The 27,905-nt window shown below is 48.1% G+C and overlaps 2 protein-coding genes across 10 annotated transcripts in view; one reads left to right on the forward strand and one right to left on the reverse strand.

Moving 5' to 3' along the window:
- Positions 1–1,391, reverse strand: part of PIKFYVE (phosphoinositide kinase, FYVE-type zinc finger containing) — a 91,026-nt gene extending 89,635 nt beyond the window's left edge. For 3 of the 7 annotated variants that reach the window (XM_039493704.1, XM_039493701.1, XM_039493708.1), the window contains exon 1: positions 1,235–1,381. Coding sequence is in view for 1 of the 7 variants with exons in the window: in XM_039493705.1 (XP_039349639.1) it covers positions 1,235–1,328 (94 nt within the window). In the remaining 6 variants the exon portion in view is untranslated. Of the gene's footprint in view, positions 1–826; positions 952–1,234 lie in introns of those variants that run through there. The other 4 variants (XM_039493705.1, XM_039493706.1, XM_039493702.1 and 1 more) reach the window with 4 other exon arrangements.
- Positions 71–26,920, forward strand: IDH1 (isocitrate dehydrogenase (NADP(+)) 1). Of its 3 annotated transcripts, none has more exons than XM_039493711.1 (9): positions 71–204; positions 9,254–9,381; positions 11,333–11,624; positions 13,933–14,038; positions 16,647–16,824; positions 17,851–18,002; positions 22,041–22,181; positions 23,176–23,338; positions 25,967–26,060. In XM_039493711.1, exons 2-9 carry the CDS (start codon positions 9,260–9,262, stop codon positions 26,058–26,060), a joined length of 1,248 nt encoding a protein of 415 aa, XP_039349645.1. In that variant the 5' UTR covers positions 71–204; positions 9,254–9,259. The 3 variants fall into 3 exon arrangements, with proteins under 3 accessions (XP_039349645.1, XP_039349644.1, XP_039349643.1); XM_039493710.1 differs by lacking the exon at positions 71–204 and adding an exon at positions 5,696–5,851; XM_039493709.1 differs by lacking the exon at positions 71–204 and having other exon boundaries at positions 9,260–9,381; positions 25,967–26,920.
- The last annotated feature ends 985 nt before the right edge of the window (positions 26,921–27,905 follow it).

The raw sequence follows: 27,905 nt of genomic DNA on the forward strand, positions 1-27,905 counted from the left end.
GTCAATACATGCACTTAACCAATTGCTTTCTTGCTATTGTGGTATTACTTGTAATCCATTAAATGTATTCCAGGTTTAAAGGCAAAGTAATCTTAATTTTAATAGTCTTAAAACTGCATCAAACACTTCAAGATTAGTTATAGAATATCACCTTTGAATATCCTGGAAGTCTATCAGTTGCCATCACAACCTTGTCACAGGAAGGTAAACATTTTCCCCTTCCCCTGTTTTATATGGCACATAATTCAGCTCATGCTGCCAGGAGTCACTGCAGTATTTGTATCACTTGGTTTTAGACAGCATTGTGAGATACAGTTTGTATAAAAGGCATGTTTTTTGAGAGACAAGGTGGGAGTGAGGCAATATCTTTCATTGGCCCAATTTATGAGGAGAGGCTGAGGGAACTAGGATTATTTAGTGTGGAGAAGAGAAGAATGGGGGGTGGGGGGTTTGATAGCTGCTTTCAACTACCTGAAAGGGGGTTCCAAAGAGGATGGATCTAGACTGTTCTCAGTGATGGCAGATAACAGAACAAGGAGTAATGGGCTCAAGTTGCAGTGAGGGAGGTCTAGGTTGGATATTAAGAAAAAAAAATTCACTAAGAGGGTGGTGAAGCACTGGAATGGGTTACTTAGGGAGGTGATGGAATCTCCTTCCTTAGAGGTTTTTAAGGCCCAGCTTGACAAATGGGATGATTTAGTTGGGAATTGGTCCTGCTTTGAGCCAGGGGTTGGACTAGGTGACCTCCTGAGGTCCCTTCCAACCCTGAGATTCTATGATTCTAACTTTTATTGGTGAAAGAGACAAACTTAGGAGCTACACAGACCTGGTCTTGGTCTCGGAGTTTTCTTGTAAGCAGAGGGGTCCCCTCCACCCTCAAGCTTAATACAGGGACACGAAATAGTCCAAAAATACTCATGTCCACCCGCCTCTCAGCCCATCTTCCCTCACAATGCCAGCAGGGTCCCTGCACGACGTGTCCGTGCACAGGAGTTGAGCAGCGTGTGCGCGGGGGGGGGGGGGGTCCCGTAGCTTTAAAAGCCTCCCAGCTTCCCCTAGCTCCCGGGGGGGGGGGGTTTACGGGCCACTAAGGCTCCATCGACCCTTTGATCACAGGGGAGGCGCTTGCAGTGCGGACAGGACGTAAGACACGACAGCACCAGCCAGACCCGGGGCCAGCGCTCCCTGGGCGTCCCCCGGAGCCGGGCGCCCCCCAGACCCGGCTACCCCGTACCTTCTCCCTGCCGCTGCCCCGCTACCTCAGGCCGCCGCCGCCGCGGGGGGAGCACCTCTCCTACCGGCCGGGGCGCCTCTTGAGCCTTCACCATGAACCCTCCGTCCGCTTCCCGTCTCTCGCGCCGCCCCTCCTAGCAACCGGCCTCCCGAGCCCAAACCAATCGACAGCCGAGGGCGACGAGCGCGGAGACCGCAGCAATCGAGCCGCAGAGCAATCCACCCGGGTTCCGCCCCGCTGGCAACCTCAGAGCCGGAGGCTGGCGAAAGTCCTTCGCTAGGGCTGGCCCCAGCAGCGCAGCCCAGAGGATTCAGGGGTCCCGGGGCAAAACAATTTTGGGGGACCCTTCAATAAAAAAAATGTTGCAATACTAGAGAATACTATATCTTGTGGGGGCCCTGCGGGACCTGGGGCAAATTGCCTCACTTGCCCTCCCTCTGGGCGGCCCTGGGCCCCAGCTATACATGCCTTGTCCTTGCACGCACATTCATAGGGTCCCCCGCCCCCGCACTTGGGTTGCTGCACATCATTGGCACCAGGCGGAAGCATAATGGAGCAGAGGTGGGCAGAGGGCTGGTCACACAGAGCAATGAACCCCACTGCATTTTAGTTTTCCTGCACCAGTATACTTTGGGGGTGCCTCCTTTTGGGTCTTTCTGACATCCTGCATTTGGGCCGTGGCAGGTTAAGAGTGATCGAGCTGCACCCTCCAGCCTGCAGTGTTTCCTCTTACACCAGCACTGACACGATTGACACAGCTTTTATATAGGATTCAAAACATAAGGGTCCATGCATGGGTCCATGTCTACAGCTCTCTAAATGTATTGTGAACTTCACCAAGCAGATTTTATTAAGCAAACACCCACACACCTTTACAAACTCTTTTAGCAAAGTGTAGTAACCTAGCATGGGGGGGGGGGGGATTGAGCAGGGGATTTTCAAATCCTTGCAATTTAGATTCCATCTATACTCCAAAACCCCATTCACTTTTACACCTGGTTTGAAAACTGAGAGGGGAAGGAGAACCATGAAATTATTGCAAAGAATTCATCCTTTTCTAGTCAAAATGTCAATGAAATGTTTGATTAATATTTCAAGCATAGTCAGAGGATGGGATTTTCAAAAGGTGCTTAGCCTTGGCATGACTCCGCTCTCATTAAATTCAACATTGACACTCCGATGGTTTCCAATGAGAGCACAGTTGGACATTGTTTCAAAATCCCACTACTAGCATATGCAGGACCTGACAGTCTGCTGTCTTGCATAGTTATTAACACCTATACACAGTGGGTGCCAAAATGCAACCAAATCTCAATTCGCCCCCATCTACTTTAGACAGGTGTAAATGACTATACACTGTGCAAGACCCACAACCCCTAAATTAAACAAGAGGAATCAGTTGTCTTCAGACATATAAGCTCCAATGACAAAGCCAACAGAATGTGTAAACACCATAAGCTGAACAGCACTGGAATGCTTTCTTTTTTCTTTTTGGGGACGTGGAGGGCAATGGTGTTTGTTTAAATTCTTGCAAATTAAGATCCTTTTCCTGCAAGCACTTTTTCTCTTCTATTCTATAGAGGTTCTTATACTGTAATGACCACTGTAGCATTTGAGCACCTTCCAGTTGTAGCGCTTTTCCTTTAAATGACGTGACTAACATCTGTCACATATTTATTCTTTCCTCCATGCCCCAGGGGGAGAATTTTGTACAGGTAGTTGTCTCGGTAAGGTATTTTCGTTAGTGGTAGTAGTTGTGGTTTTTGTTTGCTTGGGGTTTTTTTAGTATACATTTATGTTAGAGAAGGTCAAAGAAATGTACCTTGCACTGAGGAGAGGTGCGGTTTGTGAGGTTCCTGAGGGAGTTCATTCCACAGCCTCAAGCCACCCTGCAGAGAAAACTCTGTCTCCTGCACAAACAAGCATTACTGTTTTTGTAGAGCATTCCCCTGTGCCAGAGGAGTGAAGTCCTCAATCACAGTCTTTGTCCTGGAGCTTTAGGCAGTCTTTTAGATATCCTGGGCCCAGGCCACGAGTACCTTGAAAATAAACACCAAAACCTTGAACTGGATTCTCAATATTCTATGGGAAGCCAGCATAGAGAGTGGAGGACAGGGCCTATGTGTTCACGGTAGCCTGTATGGCTGAGGAGACTTGCTGCAAACATTCTGTACCAGCTGGAGTTTCCTATGTGCTGAGGCTTCATGCTCAGGTACGCTGCATTGCTGTAATCCAACTGCGAAATGATGAATGTGTGAAAGAGTGAGACCAGATCATCATTCTCCAGCATGGGATGGAGCCTTTTAGCCGACCAGAGATGATAGAAAGAGACACTCATGTGAGAAGTCAGCATGAAAGAGGAATCCACGAATACTCTTAAACTGAGGACTGAATTGACCAATTGTGTGCATGTTCCTTCATCCAAAGGAGACTGCTACTGCACTTAACTTTAAGCACCAGAAGTCTCTTTGAACTCAATAGATCATGTGTGCAGGTGCAGGGCTTTACTTTTTGGGAGGAAAAGTATAATTTTTTTATCAAATATTATTTTCTTAATATCTTGCACTATACCATCTTTTGTCTGACATTCTCAAAGGAGTTTACCAACACTAATTCTCTGTTCAGTGCACAAGCAAAAGACTGTTTCAATTGTAGAGGACAGTCCAAAGATGCAAGTAGAATAAGGTTGGGAAATGCCCATTCAACAGTGTCCTGTGGCCACATTACACCAGTGCCTTTCTGGGGAATGCCCCTGGCACAGAGACCTCCCTGGCAGATTCACACTGACTCTGCCTCTCTTCTTGAAAGAGCTATTGCCATAGGGTCTGTTTTGGGGCAAACCGGGGTGGGAGTTGGCACAGCCAAGGCATTCCTACAGCCCAGTAATTCCCCAGCTAATGCAAAGACCAAGAGGGTGGTGGCATGAGTTAGGGCAGCCTTCAGGGCTATCCTAACCTGCACCAGGAACTGGTCCAACCCCCAGAAGCCCCAAGACATGGGGGAGACAATTCACCTCCTCTCAACCCCTGTGCCAAGATCTGTACAGAGATGATTCTGGCCCAAAGGGAGCAGGTTGACAGGAGGCCCCAGCAGAGAAAAGTGAGTGAGAGGAGGGATAGGAAGGAATGAAAGCTGGGTGGTGGGCAGAGCCGTGAAAGGCAGGGCTAGAAGCTGAAACCTGATGTTGATGTCTGATATCCCCTACAGCAGGGATAGTCAGTAGGCAGACCATGGGCCAAATCCAGACTGCCAGATGCTTTTCAATGAACCCCAACATCTTTTTATTTACTTATCATTATGATTTGTTTTCTTTTCTCTGGAGTCTGGACCTTGACTATACCCTGACCAAGAAATTTGGATCTTGTCAAAAAATAATTGCCTCCCCCTGTCCTACAGCCTGACACAGGCCCACAGGGCTACGGTCTGATATGGGGGGGTTGAGGGGCTTGGCTGGTAACCCACGGGGATGCAAACCCCTGGCTGAGCCTCAGTCTCACCTGAGTAAATGTATTACCTATGTGGGAGCATCTGCCTGCCTTGACCTCCCTTCTTCCCACCGCTGCCTCCGCCTTCCTCTCCTCTACCCCTTTCCCTTCTCCTTCCTCCTCCCCCCTGCTGCCTCCCCAGGGCTGGTCTTAGGGGTGGGCCACCAGGGCGACCGTCCAGGGGCATCATAGGCAAGGGGGTGCCGTGTGGCAGTGCAGAGGTGCACACTACCCATGCGGAGTCAGAAACTGCTCCCGGCTGGCAGGAAAGTGCTGTATTGTGGGCGGGGAGCACCCAGCTTTCTCCCTGCTTCCTCCCAGCGGAGGAAGGGGGGGGCAATGGTGATGCAACACAGATACTGCTCCCCCCGCAGGGGGCAGTAAGGGAGGAAGCGAGGAGCAACACCCAGTGCTCCGTGCATCCAGGTCACTTTCCCCATCGGGGCTGTGCTGTGAGTCCAGCATCAGGAGTTGCTGCTCTCTGCCTTCCCCTCATGCAGCCCAGGTGGGGAAAGTAGAGGAGAGAGCAAGTGTGAAAAATCGGGACAGTGGGTGGGAGGTAACAGGAGTCGATATAAGAAAAAGACCCCAAAATCAGGGCTGTCCCTATAAAGTCGGAACATCTGCTCAGCCTAGGAAAGTGACCTGGCTGCAGGGAGCCCGGCGGTTGCTCCCCGACCCCCAGAGGAGCAGAGTTGCCGGGGGAGGGAGCAGCAAAACCAGCTCTCCCAGCAGCCAGCTCAGTCTCCCCGCCCGGGCACAGGAGGGAAGGGCAGGAGGGTGGGGACCCCACAGGGGCAAGGGGGGGCTCCGTGCCCATGGGGGCCAGGGCCACCAAAATCCAACTTCACCCTGGGCACCATTTTCCCTGCCCCCCACCCCAGCCCCACTGCCTGGCTGCCGCCTCCCCCCCTCTATCCCCCCGGCCGCCCCAGGGCAGGACACACCCGCCGCCCCGCCCCGCTCGCGTGGGCCGCCCCCATTGGCTGCGCGGCGGCGGAGGCGGAGCCGGGCGGTTGGGGCCGGGGCCGGGGCCGGCAGGGGAGCCCGGCCGGCTGCGAGCAGAGGCGCCGCGGCAGCTGGAGCGGGAGCAGGCGCAGGCCGGGTGCGGAGCCAGCGCTGACAGCCCGAGGTAAGCGGGGCGCCGCCCCTCCCCGGCCAGCCGAGCAGCGGCGCCGCCCGGGCTCGGGGCGCTCAGTGACAGCGGCCCCGTCTGCCCGGGGGCGCCGAGGCTCCGCTGGCCGGGCCGATCCGGGGCGGGGGTGCCGGGGCTGGGCCGATGTGGAGAGGAGGGGTCAGTCTCCTCTCTAGAAACGGGGCCTGATCGCTGATGGGGGGACAGGCAGCCCCCCCCCCGCCGCAACCTTAAACCGAGAGACCTTTGATCCCCTTTGGCCCCTGAGCACCCGGGGTTGTTCTCTCACCTCCGTACTTTACACCCCAGCAAGCGCCGCAGTTGTGAATCAAACCGCCCCCCACCCAGGCTGAAAATCACGACCCGCCTTTCCCCCAAGCGGGCATGACACCTCCAGAGCCGCATACCTGCAGCAGCGCTGGCTGGCTGGCTCTTACAGGCGGCCTGGATCTAGATTTGTTTTGCAGCTTCATACCCTTTTCAGAGGTCTGACAGCGTCTCCTGGGTGGGTGAGGATGCAGGGGCGTGCCAAGGCTGTCCCTGCATGAGTTCATTCTCCCCTTGGGAAGTTTAAAGTGTTTTTGGTTTTTCAAAAGATGCGCCTTTAAAAATACTTCATTTTGAGTTGCTGTCAAGAGTATGATTTGTAAATCTTTGGAAAATAGGAAGTGACAGTTCATAGATTGCAAATTAATATCAAATTACTGCTGCTTCATGACAACCAGAGCTTCAGAATGAGACTCTATTGTTTAGCTTAGATCACTTTTACATTAGCACAGACCTAGTCTGAGTGAAGATGCTTTTGTTTCTTTGTATAACCTAAACTGTGAATTTCAGCCAGTATAGTTATACCAGAATAACCTCTCCTGTGGACATTTCTTGTAGGAGTGGCTTTTTTTGCAGGGGAGGTTAGTTATTTCACTCTAGAAGGGGTTTAAGCTAAACCAACAAAAAGCCAGTCTTCTTCCACAATAAAATAGTCAGTGTAGAGGGTTATAATGGCATAGTCATACTGCTATAACAGGTAAAATTTTCCCAGGCACACAAGGCCCAAAACCAAATTCTAAGCTCAGACCTTGCCAGCACTGCGATTCCAGCCCCTGGCATAGCTGCACTGTTGCACACCTCTAATGTGGATGTGATTTGAACTGTGTAACTTGCAATAATGTAAAAAGCAACTACACTACACAATGAGTCTCTCCTAATGAGAGAGAGTTGGGAAAGTCCAATCCAGGCTTCTTTGGCTAGGTATGTGGGCTGAAGATAGGAAAGGGGAGAGGATGTTGTTTTAAAGTCTGTGTTCTGTGGCAAGAATGTGGAAAACCTGAAAGGATAGATCACTGAAGTAACTGACTATCAGAGGTGAGCTCCTTAATAGGATGGCCAAATACCACCTGTAGATGCTCAAATCAGCATTTAGGCATCTGTGTGTCTAAATGTTTGATCATCTCTGTTTTATAGGTGGGGAAACTGAGGCTCATAGGCCAGAGCCATACTAGGGAAAATATTTAAATGCATCTTTTAATTTTTGTTTCTACTGATGACAAAGGCCAGAGTGGTTAGGAGCCAAACATTAAAAAATGATCAGTTTTGGTTGCCTTATTCTTGACTCTCAAACTTTTAAAACACCCCAAAATCAATGGCTTTTCTTGAAAGTGTTGGCCTAAATGAATTGCTAAAGTCACCCAGAGCCAGAAACAGAACACAGAATCTTTTAACCAGTAATCCTGTGCCCTAAGCACAAGACCCTTCTCCCTCCTCCTCACTGAAAATTAGGCCTGGAGTATTTCTATGTGTGAGCTGAGCCTACTATGAGTTCAGCCAAAGTTTTGTGAATGCACATTTATATAGTGGCTTGTAATAAGCACTAGGCAACCACATCTAATATTGGCAAGGACACTATCTTTGGATATAATAAAAAAAATTACCTTTAAAATGTTTCAGATTGGTTGTTATTCAAAGTGATGTGTCCAGATGGGATTATTAGCAGCATAAGGCTGCAAATTATTGCCACTTTGGAAGGTGAGTTTTTAGAGGAAGTAAAACAATGAAGCATGGTCTAGCCGTTGGAGCACAAGACTGAATCAAGAGTTTTCTGTTCTGCTCCCAGCTCTGCCCGGGACTCTGTATGACCTTGGGCAACTCACTTACCCTCTCTGCCTTGATTTCCCCATCTGTAAAACAGGCATGTGACCCCTTTCCTACCTCAAAGCTTCTTGTGAAACTTAAGAAATGTTTGTAAATGGCTCCGAGATCCTCAAATGAAAGCTGCTGTATAAATTATGAAATATGTATATTAATTATTCCATAACTTTCACTTAAAGTCTAAAAATGGACTGGATACATGAATGCTGAATAAGAATTACTAATGCAAAGAATTTTTACTGTCAGTGAGGCTCAGTATTTACACATTAAGGCCCCAAATCTGCAAACACTTATGCCTGTGCATAACTGTACTCATGTGAGACCTCCCATTGAATCCAGTGAAACGACTCATGTACATGAAGTTGTGCATAGGTATAAGTGTTTACAGGATTGGGGCCTTAAACAGGAGTTTCCTGTATCTAAGTTGAGAACTTAAAATAACTAATGAGAACTGCATATGTGAACTAGGTTGCATTTGAGAAAAAATTGCCAAGTCATAGCTCTTGTGTAAGCAGAAGTAGTCACCAGGCGATTGTAGCCATTTGAAAGTAGAGCATAAAGTGTTTGAATAGTACTTTCTGTTGACAAGGATCAAAATGCAAATAGGAGCCATGTACAGTCTTGGTGGAAAATATTTTTAATGACCCTTGACTCCAATACTGTAGGAGTACTCTGTTTTCAGAAAGCTGATGCGTTCCAGTATTTACTTTAACCCCAAAAACAAGATGTCCAAGTAAAGAGTTGTATTTGTATAGCCTTGGCATTTCTGTACCAATGTGACATTTTACTCCTAAAGGGGAAAAAAAGAGCAATGATGAGCCGATCTCTACTGAGATGAATATGTATCACCAACCTTAAGCATTCAGAATTCGTGAGTCTGGTCCCTCAAAAATCATGAGATTGGCTTAGAAACCATGAGGGTTTTTTAACTAATAAATTTGGGACTCTCTTTATTTCCCTTCTGGATTTTGAGCCTTTGGGAGGCACTTGGGGCAAATTTTCAACCTTCTCTCCACAATCACGAGGGATAGAAATGTACATGAAAGTTGAGATTCTCACCTAATCAGAAGCATCCAGAAGCTGGGGCTTTAAGAAAAGCACCAAATTTCAGGAGATTCACAATAAAATGAGAGTTGGCAACACTGCTAAAGGATTAGTGTTTGTAGGATTGGGACTTTTTTTTTCTGTTTATGTTACAAAAATGTGCATAGCTTAATATAGAGAGAGTTTAGTTTGTTTTTACATCTTATTTAGTTCAAGATGTCCAAAAAAATCCATGGAGGGTCTGTTGTGGAGATGCAAGGAGATGAAATGACTCGGGTGATTTGGGAACTGATTAAAGAAAAGCTGATATTTCCATATGTGGATCTGGACCTGCACAGGTAACCATATATTATACTTGGCTGATTTACTGTTGGGCATTGGTTTATATTTTTGCATATGTGGGGCTTTATACCGTATCAGAGAACTGGCCTCCCACAGACATCTCTCCTTCAGCACTCAGTGCTCCTCTGCTTGGTTTGCAAAATGATTTGTTCTGAAGACCACCAGGAAGGGCTCAGTCATCTACTTAAAGCCACTAGTTTGTGGTGAAAAACCTGTTTGCCAAAATGTCTTTGCTATGACCTCATTCCTGCAAAGCCTTTCACGGACAGTCTCCGTGCACTCACAAAGGTAAGAGGTGTACGCTCAGTAGTAAGTGGATTAAATTGTGCCTCTTAGAAGGGACTGCGCAGAAGTCAGAGTCCAGATGTTCAATTACCACCTTTGGACCTCCTTAATTCTGGGCTGCTCTAGGTCTGCTGTGTTAGAGCAGCATGCATAGTTGCCTGTATGTTTTATGCAACCTAAACTAGCTGGAATTCAGCCATTTCTCCTTAACCCCCTGCCCCCAGCACATCCCTCCACTGACAGCTTTACTGAATGATGGTGTTGGGCTCCAACTGGCCTTATGCCAACATGGGGGGAATTTCCTACAGGGCTTTTTTACCCATTTAGGCTGCCGGAGTTGTACAAAGGGGCTGTTGCAGGGGATGGAACAGGATTAAGACCTGTTTGGATTAGTCTGTGACTGTTTGCACTTCTCACAGTTTCATAAACTGCATCCATCCACCTTCGCTCACCTCCAGAATAATATATTAGGAGCAAGTTTTTAAGAAAACAGGGAGGGGGGAAAAATCACACCTATTGGAATGTGATGACACTGCCTACAAGACTTATTTTAGGAAAATAAAGAGCTATTCCTTCCCTTCCTATCCTCAAAGTAGTAGGTCAGAATTACAGTGGCAGCTGCAATGTTCATGGTTTTTTATTTTCCCAGTTGTATGACAGAATCTTCAGTGGTGTCAATCATTAGTCAAACTCACCGAGTCTGACCTTTTCCCTACTTCCAAAGCAGTTTGCTTTTGTTCTGGAGACTCCACCTCCTACTCGCCCAAGATTTACTGCTCGGTAGTGCCAAGAGGAACTTGCAGGAACCTAGCAGCTTATTGCACACACACTGTCTGGAGGAGAGTCCATTCTTAAAAAGTGGGGAAGGAGACTGACACTGTCTTCCCAAGTACAATGGATACACTCGTGCCCTATTTTACACGTAACTGATTATACTTCAAGGACAAATATGCAGAGCACAATTGTTCATAAAAACAGTAATAAGTATCGTAAATGTTTTCCCCTCCACTGTTTGCCAAGAAATATGTTCAGATGTCATTTTAAAGCATAACAGTGTGCTGACTCCATCATCACTGGTATTCTTGTTCGTGGGGACCTGTTGGTGTGCTTAGTGTTATGTATTACACAAAGAAAGCCACAGTCCCAGCCCCAAGAAGCTTGCAGTAGAAGGGTCTAATTCACTCAGGGTTTATGCTGATTTGCACACAGGCAGAAAGCCCCATAGTGAAAAGTCCAGCGGGGAAGGCTGAAATAATGCAAAACAGCCACAACTTCACTTGAGTTTCCAGGGTGACAGGTTGATTAGATGCTCACAAAGCAGGTGGGTACTAGCGGAGAATGGGACATGGCCAAGGCAGCTGGGGATGCACGCATCTGTGTACCCTTGCAGCAGATGCTCTTGGCAGGGCTCCTACACAGTCTCAATCATAAACTAAAGTCACCCCTGCAGCCTCACCTGCAGAAATCTTGAGGGAAGATACTGGTGTTAAGACCATCTACCTTCCCTTGTTTTGACTCCTGGTGGAGTGCAGGTTGGCTCGATGTAGATATCAGTAATGACAGAATTCTAGGACTGTGCGTGTGTTGTCCATTTATATCATGTAGGACCATAAGCATCTTAGATTGAGCCATCAGGTGACTTTGATTATTGATTATTTATAGCTATGACTTGGGCATGGAAAATCGTGATGCGACCGATGACAAGGTGACGGTAGAAGCCGCAGAAGCGATAAGGAAGTACAGTGTCGGCATCAAGTGCGCTACTATCACTCCGGATGAGAAGAGAGTGGAGGAGTTCAAGCTGAAGCAAATGTGGAAGTCTCCGAATGGGACAATTCGAAATATTCTGGGTGGCACAGTCTTCAGGGAGGCCATTATCTGCAAAAACATCCCCCGGCTGGTATCTGGATGGGTGAAACCCATCATGATTGGCCGTCACGCTTATGGGGACCAAGTGAGTTACTATTTTAGGGTCATTCTCTGTTTCTTTTTACCTGTACTTGATTTAGGTGAACAGTCTTATTCCAGGGAACAAAACAGCATGCACCCAACGTGCATGTGATATCCCTTAAAGGCCATAGTTTAGCTGCTTTTGCAGAGATCCACGAGGGGATGGAGATGCACTCATCATGCTCCATGCTTATTAGCATTCTGTGTTTGTACAGCACTTACCATGGTGCTGGTCGATGACTGGAGCTATCACAGTTCTACTAATAATATACAGAGGCCTATGCACTGTTTCTAATTTCCAACTGCCCCGAAAGCAAGCTCACTGCCATAGCAGTCTAGAGACAGAATGCCTCCAGCAACTGCTCCCAAGGCCCTCCTCCCACCCCCTTGCAGCGGTGACTGTATAAGACAGACTCTACCCCTACATTTTTTCCTTCCTCTTGTCCCAGTGTTGTTGAATTGTCTGACATACTTCCAGGTAGCCCAACATCCAAATTACTTCTCGATTCTCCGTGTTTCCACCATGGGCAGCTTTTGCAGAGCCAGATACTCATTTCACTCAAAAAACAACCCAAAACCAACAAAACCCACTTGCTTGGTTACCTGATAGGTTGTGCCTGGGGAGACTGGCCAATGGTACCTTGGAAACCTCAGGCCACATCATAATGAGGAACATTCTATTCTTTAATGATAGCTAATACTGAGAGAGCTGGTGTAATATGAAGCTGAGAGTGTCCTCTAGTGTTCTGAAAGATGTCAGTCTGTTTAACTGGAAGACCCACTCTGGCAGCAGAACACCCCTCCACCCCCCAGGAAAGCTCACTTTAATGAGACCTTTAGAGGGAGGAAGAAAAACATTTTGTTGAGGAAGAGGAGTCTCATTGCCTGCCCTACTCCTGTTCAATATGCACAATTGGGCCAAACGGTTTATGCAAGTGAGCTAATGAGGAGCTGGTGGGTGTTTTTGGTTTTTGGCAACATACTGGGTTCTTGCCATGTCATTTACTTGTCCTGTGTTAATGAACACTTGACATTTTATTGTTTGTTTGGTCTTACAAATAAATCATGTCATTTGAGCACCTGATTTAAATACCAGTTTGAAAGCTTAGTGAAAAAGCATTTGTCCTTCTAGTGGTTGTCCGCACAGATTCCACTCTTGGTGCAGAAACGGTTGAGGGAGGAATGAGTTTAGTGAAACGAAATGGTGTGGAAGGCAGTGTGGTCCCGTGGGAAGGGTCCTGGACTGGAAGTCAGACCTGGGCTCTGTTCCCAGCCCTGCCACTCACCTGCTGTGTGACGTTGAGCAAGTCATAGCAGCTTGGTGCCTCGGTTTCCCCATTTGTAAAATGGGAATAATGATACAGACCTTTGTAAAATGCTTTGAAATCTATGGATGAGCAGTGTTACAGAAGAGCGAGGTAAGTCATATGCTCACCTAAAATGGTAGGCCACAGCTGAGTATCTAATTCCTAGGAGCAAGAAGAAATTGCCGAGCCCATACCTCACAAAAAAGAATAATTAGTCTTATGTCTCTAAGAAATAAATCAAGAGCACTGAATAATTAAGTAGGCAGTGGAAATTACAGTAGGCTAGACAGTGTGCTGATAAAGCAAAAGAAGTGGAAACTTGCCAGAGCAAGAGATTAAAGTGAAAGGAATAATAGATGGGAAGAGAGAAAGGAAAACCAGCAAACTGTAGAGCTTGGGAAGAACATTACTGATGTCAGCAAGGAAATGGTGAGAAGGCTCAAAGGCTGTAATGGAAAGTAGCCTAAAAAGAACCTAATGACATTTACCCAGGACAATTTGGAAGATGATGATACACATTTTTTGTAACTAAGTTTTACGGTTATGTGGTTTTTTAGAGTGTGTGTTGCCTGCGTGGGCAGCTTTCACCCATTCACAAATGCTTGAGAATGGTTGTTACTGTAGTTAGGCCTGTTTGGAATTCAGGGCTCAGAAGTGAAAGGTTAGACAGTAGTAGCATAATTCACAGCCATAGTCAAGATAGTGTAGTTTGGTGCATAGTTGCGTTAACCCAATTATGAAATGGAATCAATAGAATTTCCCAGAATATCCCTTTCCCTTCCCCCACTGAATATTAAACAATATTTTTAGAGACCTGCCACTTTAAAATGTCATCTACATCTGGAAAATGTAAATTTCTGCATTTTTCAGCTCTTTTAGTGCATCTATTTCCACATTTTTCCTATGAATGAGAATTGCTATTTGACCAAACATGACTATTGCTCGTGCAGTTTAGCTGTGTATTGGATGAAACTACTAAACTTAACTCTTCTCTCTTTTGTACAGTACAGAGCAACGGATTTCGTTGTTCCTGGGCCTGGAAAAGTAGAGATGACTTATACACCGAAAGATGGCGGTAAACCAGTGACCTATCTGATCCATAACTTTGAAGGTATGTATGGTGTCACAAAAGCTGTGATTGTCACTGGTATTTGGCATGATTCAAGTTGATGGGTGTGTTAGATTCACTGCATGGTACAGCATCTATACTTTGAGGCCTATTTCATTTGTGTGGGAGGGAAGGAGAACTTTCCAGCGCTGAAAGTTAATTCAATTGTGTTGAAAATCATAAAGCAAAGAAACAAAATACAAAACACACACACCAGACTTACCACTTCTCATGCATCTTGTGTGACACTTGCGCCGTTGGTAGCTATGTCATGCACTACTCTTCGCTGATAACAGAGAGAAATTCTCACATCGCAAACTCCCCACCGTGCTTTGGGCTAATTGGCAGATTCTGTCAAAAAGCCAAAAACTGCGTGGAGAATGAACTACCTCTGTTACTACTAGGGGAAATCCCCTCCCCCAGATCAGGGCTGAGCCATGCTGGCAGGGTAGTGAGTGGGTTCCCGGCCCTGCTGCTGCACTCTAGATGAACAAAGCACTTGGTTCACCAAGGCAGTGAATCAAATGCCTTTCACCAGCACTACGCCATGCACTTGTGTTGAACCTGACATTTACAGTTATATGAATTATTACAAATGTGCAAATTATCTTCTTTAAATTATTTTCAGGAAAATGTTACAAAATGTACAAAACTTGGTAGCTGAGACCCCTAACCCTAAAAGTTCTTTGGAGGACCTTGTAGTCAATCTTATTCTGCCCTGTACATCACTAAGCATGGCAGGCTGGGTGCCAATTTGCATGCTATGACTAATGGAGACTGGTGATTTGTATTCTTGGATCCTATTCCAACATACTTGGATTCGGCTTTTATGAGACTTGGTTTAATGCTTTTAAGATAACATCTTAAAACAACTTTGCTTTTGTGACAAACAATCAAACCTGCTTCGGTCATGAAAAGGTCTGGTTATTTCCCCAACCACCACCAGGTTCCTCTGTAATAAGACTCAACTATTTCCATCATTACCAGGAATACACATAGGCAGTGGTTACGTTATCTTGCGAGGCACTCCTTCCAAAAGTAGGTTTTGGATTTTCAAATGAGGGATATCGTCATAAGAAAACTTACTGAAAAATACTTTGGCCAATGAGACATTGCAAATTAGGCCAGATCCTGCAGACCCAGGCAAACCTCCCATTTAAGCCAGTGGTGACTTTGCTTTGAAAATGATAGTGACGGTCTATGGCATTTGGAGAAGAATGAGCCCATTTCAGTTTTCTCACTAACAGCCCCAGCCAACTCTTACTGAAGTCAACGAGAAGACTCTCAGAGATCAGCCAATGGGAACTGCCTTATTGAAGTCAGTGGGACATTGCCATTGATTTAAGTGGAAGCACAATCAAGCCTAGGAACCTCAATCTTTTCATTTTAGTAATTGCCAACAGTAGGAAGACCATTCCAGTGGGTCTAGTTTTGATCAAACTCATGGCAGATACAGCAGCCTCTAGTAAATCTCACAACTCAAAGAAGGGGGTGTGTGTGCTGCTGTGAAGCCTACCCTGCAGTTATTCAGACCAGAAGAGATGACAGGAGGGTTCGGGGGAATTGTATTTCCTTGGCTGACTGGCTCTGTACTTATTTTTAAATCCATAGCTCCTGTTGATCCCAATTAAAATCACCAGAGTTCTCTGTGATAGAGTTGTTTCTGCTGCAAAGGGTGATTCCACTTCTATATGCCACACACCGTTTTAATGTATGTACTTTAGACTAAATAGGAAGTTAGGGAACGTTAATGTTTCTCTTAGAATGCTAGCTTGTCCCACCCTGCTGGTCCACAAGCAGGTCTCTCCTTCCTCCTCAGTACAGACCCTGGGAGGAAGGGATTACAGACTGTGGAATGGAGGACATGCATAATTTTCCTGCCTTTCCCCTCAGACATACACAGGCCATGCACAACCTAGTCAGAACGCTGTCCAAGGCTGTGTTGTCTCTTCTCTATAGCCCTTATGGGGTTTCTAAAAACAGGAGAGCATTCCCTGAAGCCTGCTGACAATGAACCTGTTCTCTCAGGGAGCCAGGAGAGACTGCAGTAAGGTCTGAGCCAGTGAAGAGATGCAGGGCCTCCACAGATGACCGTGGATTCCCGGGACCTATGTAGCATGGAGCTGGTCCCCACAGCTTTTGTCCACACTGTCAATGGTTAAACCACCACTTCAAAGAAGTAGGATCTCCCACAGCAATTTCCTCACCAGAACCCTTTTCCATGTTTTATTTATTTTTTTTTCTATGAGTAGTGGTGATCTGGACTGTAGTTAGGAGTCGCTGAAGGAAACTACATCTGGCCTACAGCCATGTAAAAAGTTACTTAAGCTTAAAGATCCACCAGGAACCATGCCTAGCTCCATGCCTCACAGCACTGAGAGAATTAGACAAACAATACACATGTGGGAGGAAGAGTCCTATTGTTTGTAACTGAATTCCCTCCTGTTATACTTCAGTCTCTAGAACTGCATCAGGAAAGACAGACTGCCGAGGAGGATTCCAACCTACTGGCTGGGAATTCTGTAGCGTGCTGTTAGAAATGAGGTGGGGGGTTTAGCCGGTGTTGTAGCTAATTCTTATTTACTGTTCTCTTTTCTCCCTTTCCTGATAGGCTGTGGTGGTGTAGCTATGGGAATGTATAACCTTGACCACTCCATCAGGGATTTTGCACACAGTTCTTTCCAGATGGCATTATCTAAAGGCTGGCCCCTGTACATGAGCACCAAGAACACCATTCTGAAGAGATACGATGGACGCTTTAAAGACATCTTTCAGGAGATCTATGAAAAGTAACTAGTACAGATTGTTACTTCCAGTTTTTCTCTTCCAGAGCATTTCTTCTGTAGTAGAAAGATGGTTCTTTTATTCTTTGTGAACCCCCATCATCAATTCAGAGCCCAACCCTGTGAAGTGCCCAGCACCCCCCGCTCCCACTGAAGCCAGGATGGGGCACTCAAGCATGTACTTAAGGGCTCTCCTGAATCAAGGCTTTGGTGTCCATCTCCACAGGCATCTACTGATGATAAAAAGAAAACTCTGGAGATTTGGATGGAGTCATGGAAAATCCCTGGCTAATTGCTTTAGAACTTGAACCTCACTATTTTTAGTAGAGCATTGCAAGTCTTCTGCCTTTAAAATGTACATATGTATACTCTTAAAATGGCTTACATTATAAAGAGGGAATCTGTCTAGATTTCAGTACATTGTTGCTTGGCCTTTTTTGAAGGAAGTGTCTTGTCCTACAGCTTTCATAATTAACCAGGGAGGTCCTTGAGTATTAGACTCCAATTGACCCCAGAAATAAGATCACACAAAATTCACTGTAAATTGGTGTCAGAAGCATGGAGCCATATTCTCCTCCAGTTCACCCGTTTAATCCCTTTAAATGCAGCTGAGTTGCTGTTGATTTGTCTCAGTGTAAGAGAGAACACCATTGGGCCTACTGATTCTCAAAGCTGAATTCATGAGACAAATTATTTTAACAGTGTTTCCTCTAATTTATGTTTGCTCTTTGTCACATATTTGAGGAGCTCAGCCATTGGTTGTCTTCCCTCCTCCCCCCACCTTTGACTGGTCACGTGCCATCTTTATATGCATGCTTCATAAAAACCTATAGAACCAGGAGCAAAATGTGTTATGTACATCCTGTCCTTTCAGGTGCTGTTCAAGGCCCATAAACATCTTCATCTGAGCCCACAGGCCCTTTCCTCTCCCATTTCCTCATGCAAGTTAAGGATTTCAGCCTTTCACCTACACGTTGCACTGACCAGAACTGTAATTGCCAGAAGCTACCTGGTGGTTTTCTTGTTTTTCAGAGAATACAGGCCCCAGTTCGAAGCCCAGAAGATCTGGTATGAGCATAGACTCATCGATGACATGGTGGCTCAAGCCCTGAAATCTGAAGGTGGCTTTATCTGGGCCTGTAAGAACTATGACGGTGATGTGCAGTCTGACTCTGTGGCACAAGGTATGTCCTGTTCCTGTTCCAGCATGTCGCTGGGCTAAGCCTCGGTAACAGTCCAGCCACCAGTGTCACACCCGTGCATATGCTTATCCTAGAGCCACTGCTTTATCTCCAAACTGTTTGCGGTTCACAGACTCCAGAAAACGAAGTATGAGATACAAACTTAGCTTTTAAAAGTGACTCTCAGTTGGCAGAGTGCATCCATCTTCTATTTAGACTTCTTTGTGTGATGGCTATTCCAGTGCCACAAGTACTAATGGCTCTAAACCCAAAGTGCTTGCACCAGTAGCTGGGATTTGGCCACCAAAATGCCTGCATGACTTAACCCAGGGCGCAGTGGCGAAAGCTGAGCATGGAAAGGTCACCTCAGCAAATTGGCTCAATGCCCAGTGAGCAAAAAAGAAATTGTAATGACACAAAAATGTAACCCAAATGCCAAGAGCCAGATAGATATTGATATGAATAAAATTCATAGCTCTTGGTAAGAATCCTACTCAAAGATGTGGCCTGTTGGCATGTGTGTGGCACTCGCAGGAAGGACATGAGTTGAGTAGTGTTCTTTCTTTAGCATCATCAGCAAATTTTGCCTCACACAAAACTTAGAGGGATTCTTGTTCCTTGCCCCAAGAAGCTTCCAGTGACCCAGATCTCAGAGAGCTGGAAGGTGAGAAGGTGACATGAGCTCCCAGTTTTACATCCCCACAAGCTCCTCCCGCCAGAGGGGATGGCACCAGGAAAACAGGTTTTGTGGTTTTGTTTGTGTTTGTTTGTTTTCCATTCCCTCAGGCTCTCACCTGTGGCTCTTTCTGTGGGACGGAGCACTCAAACCCAGTGTAAGAGCCTGGTCCCATAAGCTGTAAGCTTCCTGGAACACCTGTTCCAGTATGGGAGTTCCAAGCATTGAGACCTTGCAGGTCGGGACCCTGAGTGCTGCAGAATGTAGGGGAAGGAAGAATGGCCATGTGGTCGGGGCTGGATTAGCCCATCACTGGATCCTAAGTAAACATACATTTCTCCTGGCCCAGTGCAGAGGGGAGGCTCTGGTAAGGTGACCAGGTGTCCCAGTTTTATAGGGACAGTCCCAATATTTGGGGTTTTGTCTTATATAGGAGCCTATTACCCCCGCCCCGTCCCAATTTTTCAATTTGCTATCTGGTCACCCTTGGCTCTGGAGAGGGGGAGGGGATTGGAGAGTGCCCGCCCACACTCACCCCAAGTGGCGGTTCCTGTCCCGTGGGGCTGGCCCCTGCTCCGGGCATTGTGACCTGGTGCATGAGGTTACAGCACCACTCAGGTTCGGCCCGGTCGCCCCTCTGTCATAACAGGGGCGGAGTGGGAAGCGGCTGGGCCAAACGTGACGTGCTGCAACCCCAGGCACCAGGTCGCAACGTGCAGTGTCTGGAGGGGGGAGCCAGGCCTAGACCTGGGGGACAGGAACCACTGCTGCAGGGTGAGTGCAGGGTGGGCTCGCATTCTCCTCCACCCCTGGGGTCTCCCCTCCAGGCCAGGCCAGGATTAGGGTTGTGGTGCCTGGGTGAAAGGTGGTTGGTGCCCCCTTGGTGGCGCAAGGCATTGGAGAAGGACGACACTGGCCTACAATTTTAACCCCCTGCCCCTACAAATTTGGGTCCTAGGCATGTGCTCGATTTGCCTGTGCATTAATCCAGCCATGCATATGGCTAAGGCAGAGGACAAGAAGTCATGACACTAGTTCTATCAATGCCACTGGGTCCATGTGACATTAGGCAAGCCCTTCAGTCTCTCTGGGCCTACTCCTCTCTGAACTGGGGAGGAGAACAATACTCGCCTGCCACGCAGAGGTTGCAAGGCAGAACTCGTCTGTGCTTCTGAAATGGTTTGAGATCCTCCCAAGGAGATGGCATGTAAATCAAAGTCTGACTGTGTTAGACAGAGTGAGCCAGGGCCTTAGCTGGTGTGCACAGGTGTAGCGCACTGACGTTCCAGGAGCATGTCACTTCACACCAGTGGAGGACCTGGCCCGGACCACCCCACATGACCAGGTGTGGCGTAGAGCAGAAATGTAAATCTCTGTCCAGGAGCAAGTTTCTCCTCCCACTCCCAAAGCCCTTTATCTGACGGAACCTTCCCGTAGGAACGGAGAGGAACGTGACAGGGTAAATGTGGGGAATGAGTAGGGTGACCATATTTCCCAAAGGGAAAACGAGACACCACGTGGGGCTGCCCCAAGCCACGTGCCTGAGCCCTGCTCCCAACCCCGCACGTGGGGCTGGCCCGTGCCTGCCCCCCTTCTACACCGCACATGGGGCTGACCCAAGGTGCTGGCCTGAGCCCTGCCTCTCCCACGTGCAGGGCCCTCGTCCAAGCCCAGCCAAGCCCCATGTGGGGCTGGCGTCATTCCTCACCTTCCCCCCCACGCGGCTGGCGTCGCTGCTCGCCCAAATCCTGCCTGCCCCTGCCCCCGCCCAGCTGGCATCACTGCTTGCGCAAACCCCGTTTCCCCTCCCCCCCAGGGGTGGCATTGCCGCTCACCCCCCACATGTTCCTCTGCGCCCCACTAGGGGTGCACGCCCCACTTTTTGGGCAAAAATGGGCAATTGTCCCGTTTGCTCTTGCCAGCTGATGATCCATTGGCAAGAGCAAACAGGACAAATGCCCATTTTTGTCAGAAAAAGGTCGTCACAGCTGGGCCATGGCTTAAAAAGGGACTGTCCCGGGCAAAACGGGCCGTATGGTCACCTTAGGAATGAGGATTGACAGCAAAATATAGGAACAGATAAGAAGCAGGGCAGTGGAACTGGGAAGGGGGCAGGAGAAGTGCCGCCACAATGGAAATATTGTGGGGGCTCTGCCCCCAGATAAACTCGCACACACTGGGGCGGGGGGAGATGAGAGCAGGAGCCACCGGAGCTGGAGCAGCCGCAGCAGAGCCCAGGATTGGGCCAGGGAGCAGGACTCAGAGCGACTGGAACGGGCCTGGGAGCAGGTAGGAACCCGCCTGGACCTGGCTCCCGACACCTCCCTCAGCCAAATCTCAGTGCCTCCCCTCCTGTCTGTGCACGCACCCCCTAAGGAAATCTTGCATTCCTCTCACTGCAGCTAGCTTTTCCTAGGCCCATTGCTTTTTTCCCCCTAGGAGAAATATGAATCTCTGTCTCTGGAGAACTGAATTTCTTCTCTTGTTGGGACCAGCGAGTGTGAAATCAAATGCAAAATCCGATTCCTAAACAGCCTTGCCGCTCCCATCCCCTTCCCATGCTGCCTTGCAGTTTTGAGTGACTCTTATTTCAGAACTTTGGGGGTCAATGGGAGAGGAGAGGTGCTCACCAGGGCCGCCCGGGGGGGGGGGGCAAGTAGGGCAATTTGCGTCGGGCCCCACAGGGGCCCCCACAAGAGTTTTTTGGAGCCCCTGGAGCGGAGTCCTTCACTCACTCTGGGGGGCCCGGAAAACTCTCCTGGGGCCGGGGCCCCCGGAGCTTCTTCCGCTCCGGGTCTTCGGCAGCGGGGGGTCCTTCCGCTCCAGGGCAGAAGAACACCCCCCGCCCCTGGCTTCCAAATTACCACTGAAGCGGGACCTGCCGCCGAAGTGCCGGGTCTTCAGCGGTAATTCGGCGGCGGGGGGCCCCCGCCGTGGGTCTTCGGGGCACTTCGGCGGGGGATCCTGGAGCGGAAGGACCCCCCCCTGCCGCCGAAGCGGGGGCCTCCCGCCGCCGAAGACCCCAGGCCCCCTGAATCCTCTGGGTGGCCCTGGTGCTCGCAGACTATGAGCTCATTGACAGGAAAAAAAAAAGTGGCTGGCTATGGTGAATATGAATTTGCTTGAAGTGGGGCAAAATGTCTGCAGTTTTCTAGTGGCCTTGGTGAATAACTTCTATGATTCAGACACGAGAGCAGCTTCCTAAGTCAGAACTGAACGAGTGGGCGTTTTAGTGTTTAATGTGTTGGTGTTATGCAGGAATTCAACGTTTGTTTGGCTTCCCTTGTGGCTTGGCAGAGCAGTGTAGCTTTAGCGGAGTCGGGGTTTTCAGAGGAAGACTTGACCCATTTGATTTTAACCTGCAGGGTATGGTTCTCTGGGGATGATGACCAGCGTCCTGATCTGCCCAGATGGCAAGACAGTGGAAGCAGAAGCTGCTCATGGCACAGTTACGCGTCACTATCGCTTGCATCAGAAGGGTCAAGAAACTTCCACTAATCCCATTGGTAAGATGCCTCGTGCTTCTCTGATTGCGACATGTAAGAAGGAGTTAAGACTGAGAACACCTGCGTTGTTGTTTCTGCAAATTCCTGCATCACAGAATGCCACACATGCTAATTGCATGATAATTTGTGCATCTTCTTTGGTACTTCTGCCGTGTACAGTACAAGCAGCTTGGAACTGACCGGATGGGAGCAATGAATTGTATACACAATTAACCTATGAGATGTTCTGACATCCCTGCGTTAATGGTGTAGTAATGGCCCCACTGGGTTGTTTTACTTTCACATAAAATAGGTTTACGCAGCTGATAAGCACAAGTGAGCAGAGTATAGGATTGTCTATAGTTCACCACAAGCCAGGGTGTAAATCTACCCTGCACATGTGGACCCTGGTGCGATGCACTAAAGAGTTCCCTCGTGTGCTTTATTCTCCTCCTGTAGATGTAAAGCACACTAGGAACTTTTAGTGTGGGGCAGCAGGGTCCCCATGGGCACTTAGCGCGTGGCAGGCTCGTGCAGGATAGATTCACTCCCCAGCCGGCCGCGCACTACGTGTGTGTATCAACAAGCCCTATAAAATCATGATAAAACATCATCTGCACTTACACTCGTTCTCCGTGCAACGTGTTACGGGGAAGTAATCAGATTCCAGCTTGTAGGGTATTTCAGAACTTTGGATGTTTTAATTGCATGTAGCTCTTCGTATTGGCCTCTGTTCCTCTCCATCATGTGCCACAGAGAGGAGCAAAAGAGATACTGGAGCTTAAAAAAAGATAAGGAATAGCACACGGGCTGCTTTAAAACCCAAAGAAGAGACAGTGACGTGAAGTCACTCCCGTTCGCAGTCCAGATTTTCACTGAAAGTTCAGCTTTTCTCATTGACCTTCATCAGTTGTTCCATTTCTTACTTGGGGGATTTCTAACTTGTTTGTATGTTGTGACAGTGCAGCCTCATCTTATTGTTTCAGCAGTACAGTTACACTCTCTTTCTCCTTAGCCTCCATTTTTGCCTGGACTAGGGGACTGGCTCACAGAGGTAAACTGGATAACAACGCCGACCTCAAGAACTTTGCCACCGCCTTGGAAGAGGTCTGTGTAGAGACTATAGAGGCTGGCTTCATGACAAAGGACTTAGCTGCTTGCATTAAAGGTTTACCTAAGTAAGTATGCGGTGTGTGCACTGCCCTTAAACAGGGCATTGCTTTTAAAGGCTGTCGTGACCAGCAGTGCATGGCAGGCTGGTGGGGGGTAGGTTTAAAACCACCGTTTATTATTATTTGTATTACTGTAACAGCTAGGCGCCCCCAGCAGGGACCAGGACCCTTTATGCCAGGCGCTGCACAAGCACAGAATAATCAGAGTAGCCGGCTCTTACATAGATCTCAAAGCACGGCACCAAGGAGGTCAACATCGTTAGTCCTGTTTTACAGACCGAGAAACTGACGGTCAGAGTGGTGAAGTGATTTGCGTACGGTGAAGAGACAGTCCCTGCCCCCAAGAGCTTACAATCGAAGTAGCTCAATCCATCCTGTCTGGCCAAATGGTGTAAGACCCCAGGTTGACCACAACAGACTGGGAGAGGGTTGCCGTGGGACGACTGTCTTACAGTGACACTTGCTTTTATTAAATACAAGTGTGACCGGCACTCGTATGAAGGCTTGGTTTCAACGCCTCCTAAAACCTACAGAAAATTAAGCTACAGAATTCTGACCATTCTCTCCTTCACATGCCCCTCCATGATGACTAGATCTTCTGTTAAGGGTGCCGGGATGGTCTTGCATACCATTTGAGCTGCAAACACAGTTACAAAGTGAGGCAAATAAAGAAAGGCCAATCAGCTCCCTCATCATGTCCTCCTACTGTCGTAACGTTCTAGTACAGAACTAAGCCATTCAGCTCAATGTGAGTTGATCCTGTTAACAAGGGATTGAAGAGAATCGTGCATTGTATAGTTCAAGACTGACTCTACAATCTCTTGGGCAGGCCACCGTATTTACACTTTCCCTATCAACTGTAATATCTGGCCCAAGCCTCCACATGCCTGATGCAAATCAGGGCCAGCCTTGCAACTTTTCCAAGGATGGGTGAGAATTGCCTGTAGGCGGGAAGGGCATGTCGTGTTACTGGCAGAGCAACCAATATACATGTTCCCGTCATAAATCAGTGAGTGGGGAGCGCCAGAAAGCCTAAGACCAGTAGCAACAACAAAACAGGTAAAAGGGAAAGCAGTGCTGCTGTTAATCCTAGGCTGAGGTTGTCTTAACAGTCTAAGCACTAGGTAGGGCCTATGTAAACAGGAGCTGCAGGTTCAAATCTGGAAGAGGGCAACTCGGTCCTTTCTGAGGTAGATACAATATGAAAGTCTTCTAGATGAGACCTTGAGTGATGTCTTGTCTGCTCTGGGGAGCTAGAAGATCCCTGGCACTTTTCATAGGAGGAGGGGTTTGCCCTGCTCTTTTTTGTCCAAACATTTCCCCCTTCCCTTACCGTGCACCCAGCATAGTACACTGTTAGTGGCACGTCTGCTCCACTCCTGCACTGGCCTCGTTTCAGGGCTGCTGCCTGCGTAGCTGACCCTTTCGGCTGAACGGTGCTGATGAGGGTTTTACACTCTCCTAATGAGACATTAAGCTGTTTTAGAGACTGTTGAAGCATGGTTACTTCGGGGGTTTGTTTTATATGAATCCTGAATGAGCTGCAGCCACAGTCTGTCCAGGAGGGTGCTCCCCACCCACCCCTGGCCCTTATTATCAGGCCCCTGCCCCGCAAACCCCCAGTCCTCTCCCCTCCGTAACGTGAGCCAGCTGTGCGACTTGCAATTGGTTAGTTTCCGAACCGTGCCTAGAGAGCAGCTGTACCCGCTCATGCTCCACACATTCCATTGCCTCACCCTCATGTCCTGCCCTGACACCAAGTGGCAAGACCTTTTACCACCTGTGGAGGGTGAGGAACCCTGGTGGGCCAGCCTGTATTCCACTTTGGTCCCACAGCAGACCGGGGAGATCAGCTGGCAGCTCCTTCATGGAGCCATGAGCACGGCCGTGTACCTGGCGCGGTTCACCTCCCTCCCTGACACCTGTCCCTTTTGCAGCATCAGGGAGAACCTGGTGCATGTCTACATGCAGCGTGCCAGGTTGCAGCCCCTTTTCCTACTCCTCCAGAACCTTCTCCTTAGGTTCTGGCTGCCCTTTTCCCCTCATCTCCTGATTTATGCAAGCCCAACCTCGCCCCACGAAGTCAAGAGACCTCCTCCTAGCACTCACCAAGGTGACCATCTAGAAAACCAGGAGGAGGATGCTGGATGGGAAAGTGCTCTGCATTGTGGGGCCTGTTTCCATCCCTCACTTCGATCATGCGTCCGGGCAGAGTTCCTCTGGGCTCTGTCCACTGGCTCCCTAGACACCTTCAAGGAGTAGTGGGTGCAGTCTGGGGTTCTCTGCTTGGTGTCCCCTTCTGGATCCAAGATTTTGGCCCTATAGCCTCACTCCTGTCCCTGTTTTTCATTTGTGGTCCCCCAAACTTGCTTGAGCCCTGGGCTCAGTAGCTCCTCCCCTTAGGCTGAGGGGGGGCCTATACCCCCAGAATGCAATCGGTGGTGTTGCCCAGCACTCTGTCACACTCCTCTGCAGTCCTGTTGTAAGGGTCCTTGTACAGAAGTAACCGTCACACTATAAATCAATCAGTGTTTTATGCTCTTCTTCAGTAGCATTATAACTCAAAGCCTGAAGAGCGTTTTGCCCTTTACACTTGCCGTAAGATGGTTGTTTGGTGTGTTTTCCCCTCTGCAGCGTGAAGCGGTCTGATTACTTGAACACCTTTGAGTTCATGGAGAAGCTTGCTGAAAACTTGAGCCTGAAACTAACCTCTCAGCCCAAACTGTAAGGTCAGACATCGGAAGCGCTCCGCAGAGAAGCCCGCCTCTGTCTGGTGACTGGCTGACACTGCGGTGTGTAACATGTCCCAGTACTGGGAGAATTGACACGGGCACCTTTTTTAAAATGAACCTGTTTAAAAACCTGTTTTAACTCATTAACTGCTGGGGTGTGGGGTCTATTTTGCCAGCCATCTGAATGTGGTAGGACACCTGACAACATTCAAAGCAGGCCAGGGCTTCCCTCCTTCTTGATTTATCCCTCACTACTGCCTCTCTCCCCCCCCCCCCTTCTGCCTCACTTCAAAACCAGAGGATGATACATGAGTGGCTAAACCAGTGGTAACCTACTGTACAACAGATGTAGAAACTGGAACAGTCCTCTCCTCTCCACCATCATCCACTGACTGTGCCAGCAGCACAGTAACCTCCAGCTTTTCAATAGTCTGTCCTATGAATGCATTAAACCAGCTTCCCTGATAATGGCAACCAGAGCGCAGTAGCCTGGTGATGGGGGGGTTACTTGAACACTTAATGAATGCTGGAAGCTTGGTTCAGTTCCCTAGGGTAAATGGCTACTAAACCCATGATGTAGTGGGGCTGAGGGGAGGGGAGGCTCTGTATTTCATTATACTCCCTTCTTACTGTATGGGAATTGTTACCTCCTACCCGTGCCCATGGATTTCATAAAGGTGCCATTACTCAAGCTGCTTTCTTCAGGCAGCTGAATGCTTCTTATTCAGTCTCTTATATCGTTGTGACACTTCAATGTTCAGCATTACGGTCTGTTGTGAAACACTATTCCAGCCATGGTTTGTTTACCTTGAAGGATATTTTAGTTTGGACTAAAATAAAACCAGAACTAACATCCTCTTGTCTCCTCTCGTGTGTGTGTGAGGGGGAAAAAATCAGAACTGTCCACAATAAATCTGTTTAACTGCATCTCTCCAGAACGTATCAACCCAGTTAATGCTGCGACAGAGTTCATTAAGCAAAGGCTAACGTTGTAAAATAACTTAATTCTTATTTACAAACTACTGTTTGCTAGTAAGTTATTTCACGTTTTTGCCTGACAAGTTGAACTTGTCGGCAGTAGATGTAAAAATTGCATATTTCCTTATTGTAAGGAAAAATGACAGCAGTGACATCGATTAACTGTCACTTCTAGTAGTGGGTGAATATCATGTAGCTCCAGCTAGTGCATACCAGAGTTTACAAGGCTTTGCATGGCTCTGCACAATGTAATATGGCTGAAGCCCTCCCCAGCTCCTTCTCTGCCTATGACCTAGTTACAGACAAACACACAATTTCATCACACCTGCAGGGCCCCCAGCCTGACTGCTGCTTGCTACCGCCCACCTCTTTAAGGCTCTGCGGCCTTGACTGGTAATCTCCCAGTTACAGTGGGAGGCCCCCAGAGAGGTTAGTGGAGCAAGGGAAAATAGTTAAATTGCCTGCCAATGAGATCTGTTCGTCTGTGGAATCATTTGCCATGGAATGTGCTGGAAACCCCACCCATTCCACATTTAACCCCTACTGGACGCTACACTTGAAGATATGCAATATGGAAAAATCCTGCACTGGCTGGGGAATGGAGTACATTACCGTGTATTCCCCTCCCAGCACCCAAAACCTCTGGATTCTCTGGCCATGGCTGTGGAAGTTGAGAGGTAAGGTGAGGGGTTGGAGTAGAGACCCCAAAAGTACAGATTTCCATGTGGCCACATAGGCATAAAGCTCCCAGGTTTGCGTGACTGACCCTTTGTACAGTGCAGAAAAGCGGTAGGCCTCTTACAGAACAAACAAACAGGTGGTATTTTACCCTCTAATATTAGGTGGGACTTATGAGAAGTAAT

This window comes from Mauremys reevesii, linkage group 11 (assembly GCF_016161935.1).
Source record: "Mauremys reevesii isolate NIE-2019 linkage group 11, ASM1616193v1, whole genome shotgun sequence".
Classification (NCBI taxonomy): Eukaryota; Metazoa; Chordata; order Testudines; family Geoemydidae; genus Mauremys; species Mauremys reevesii.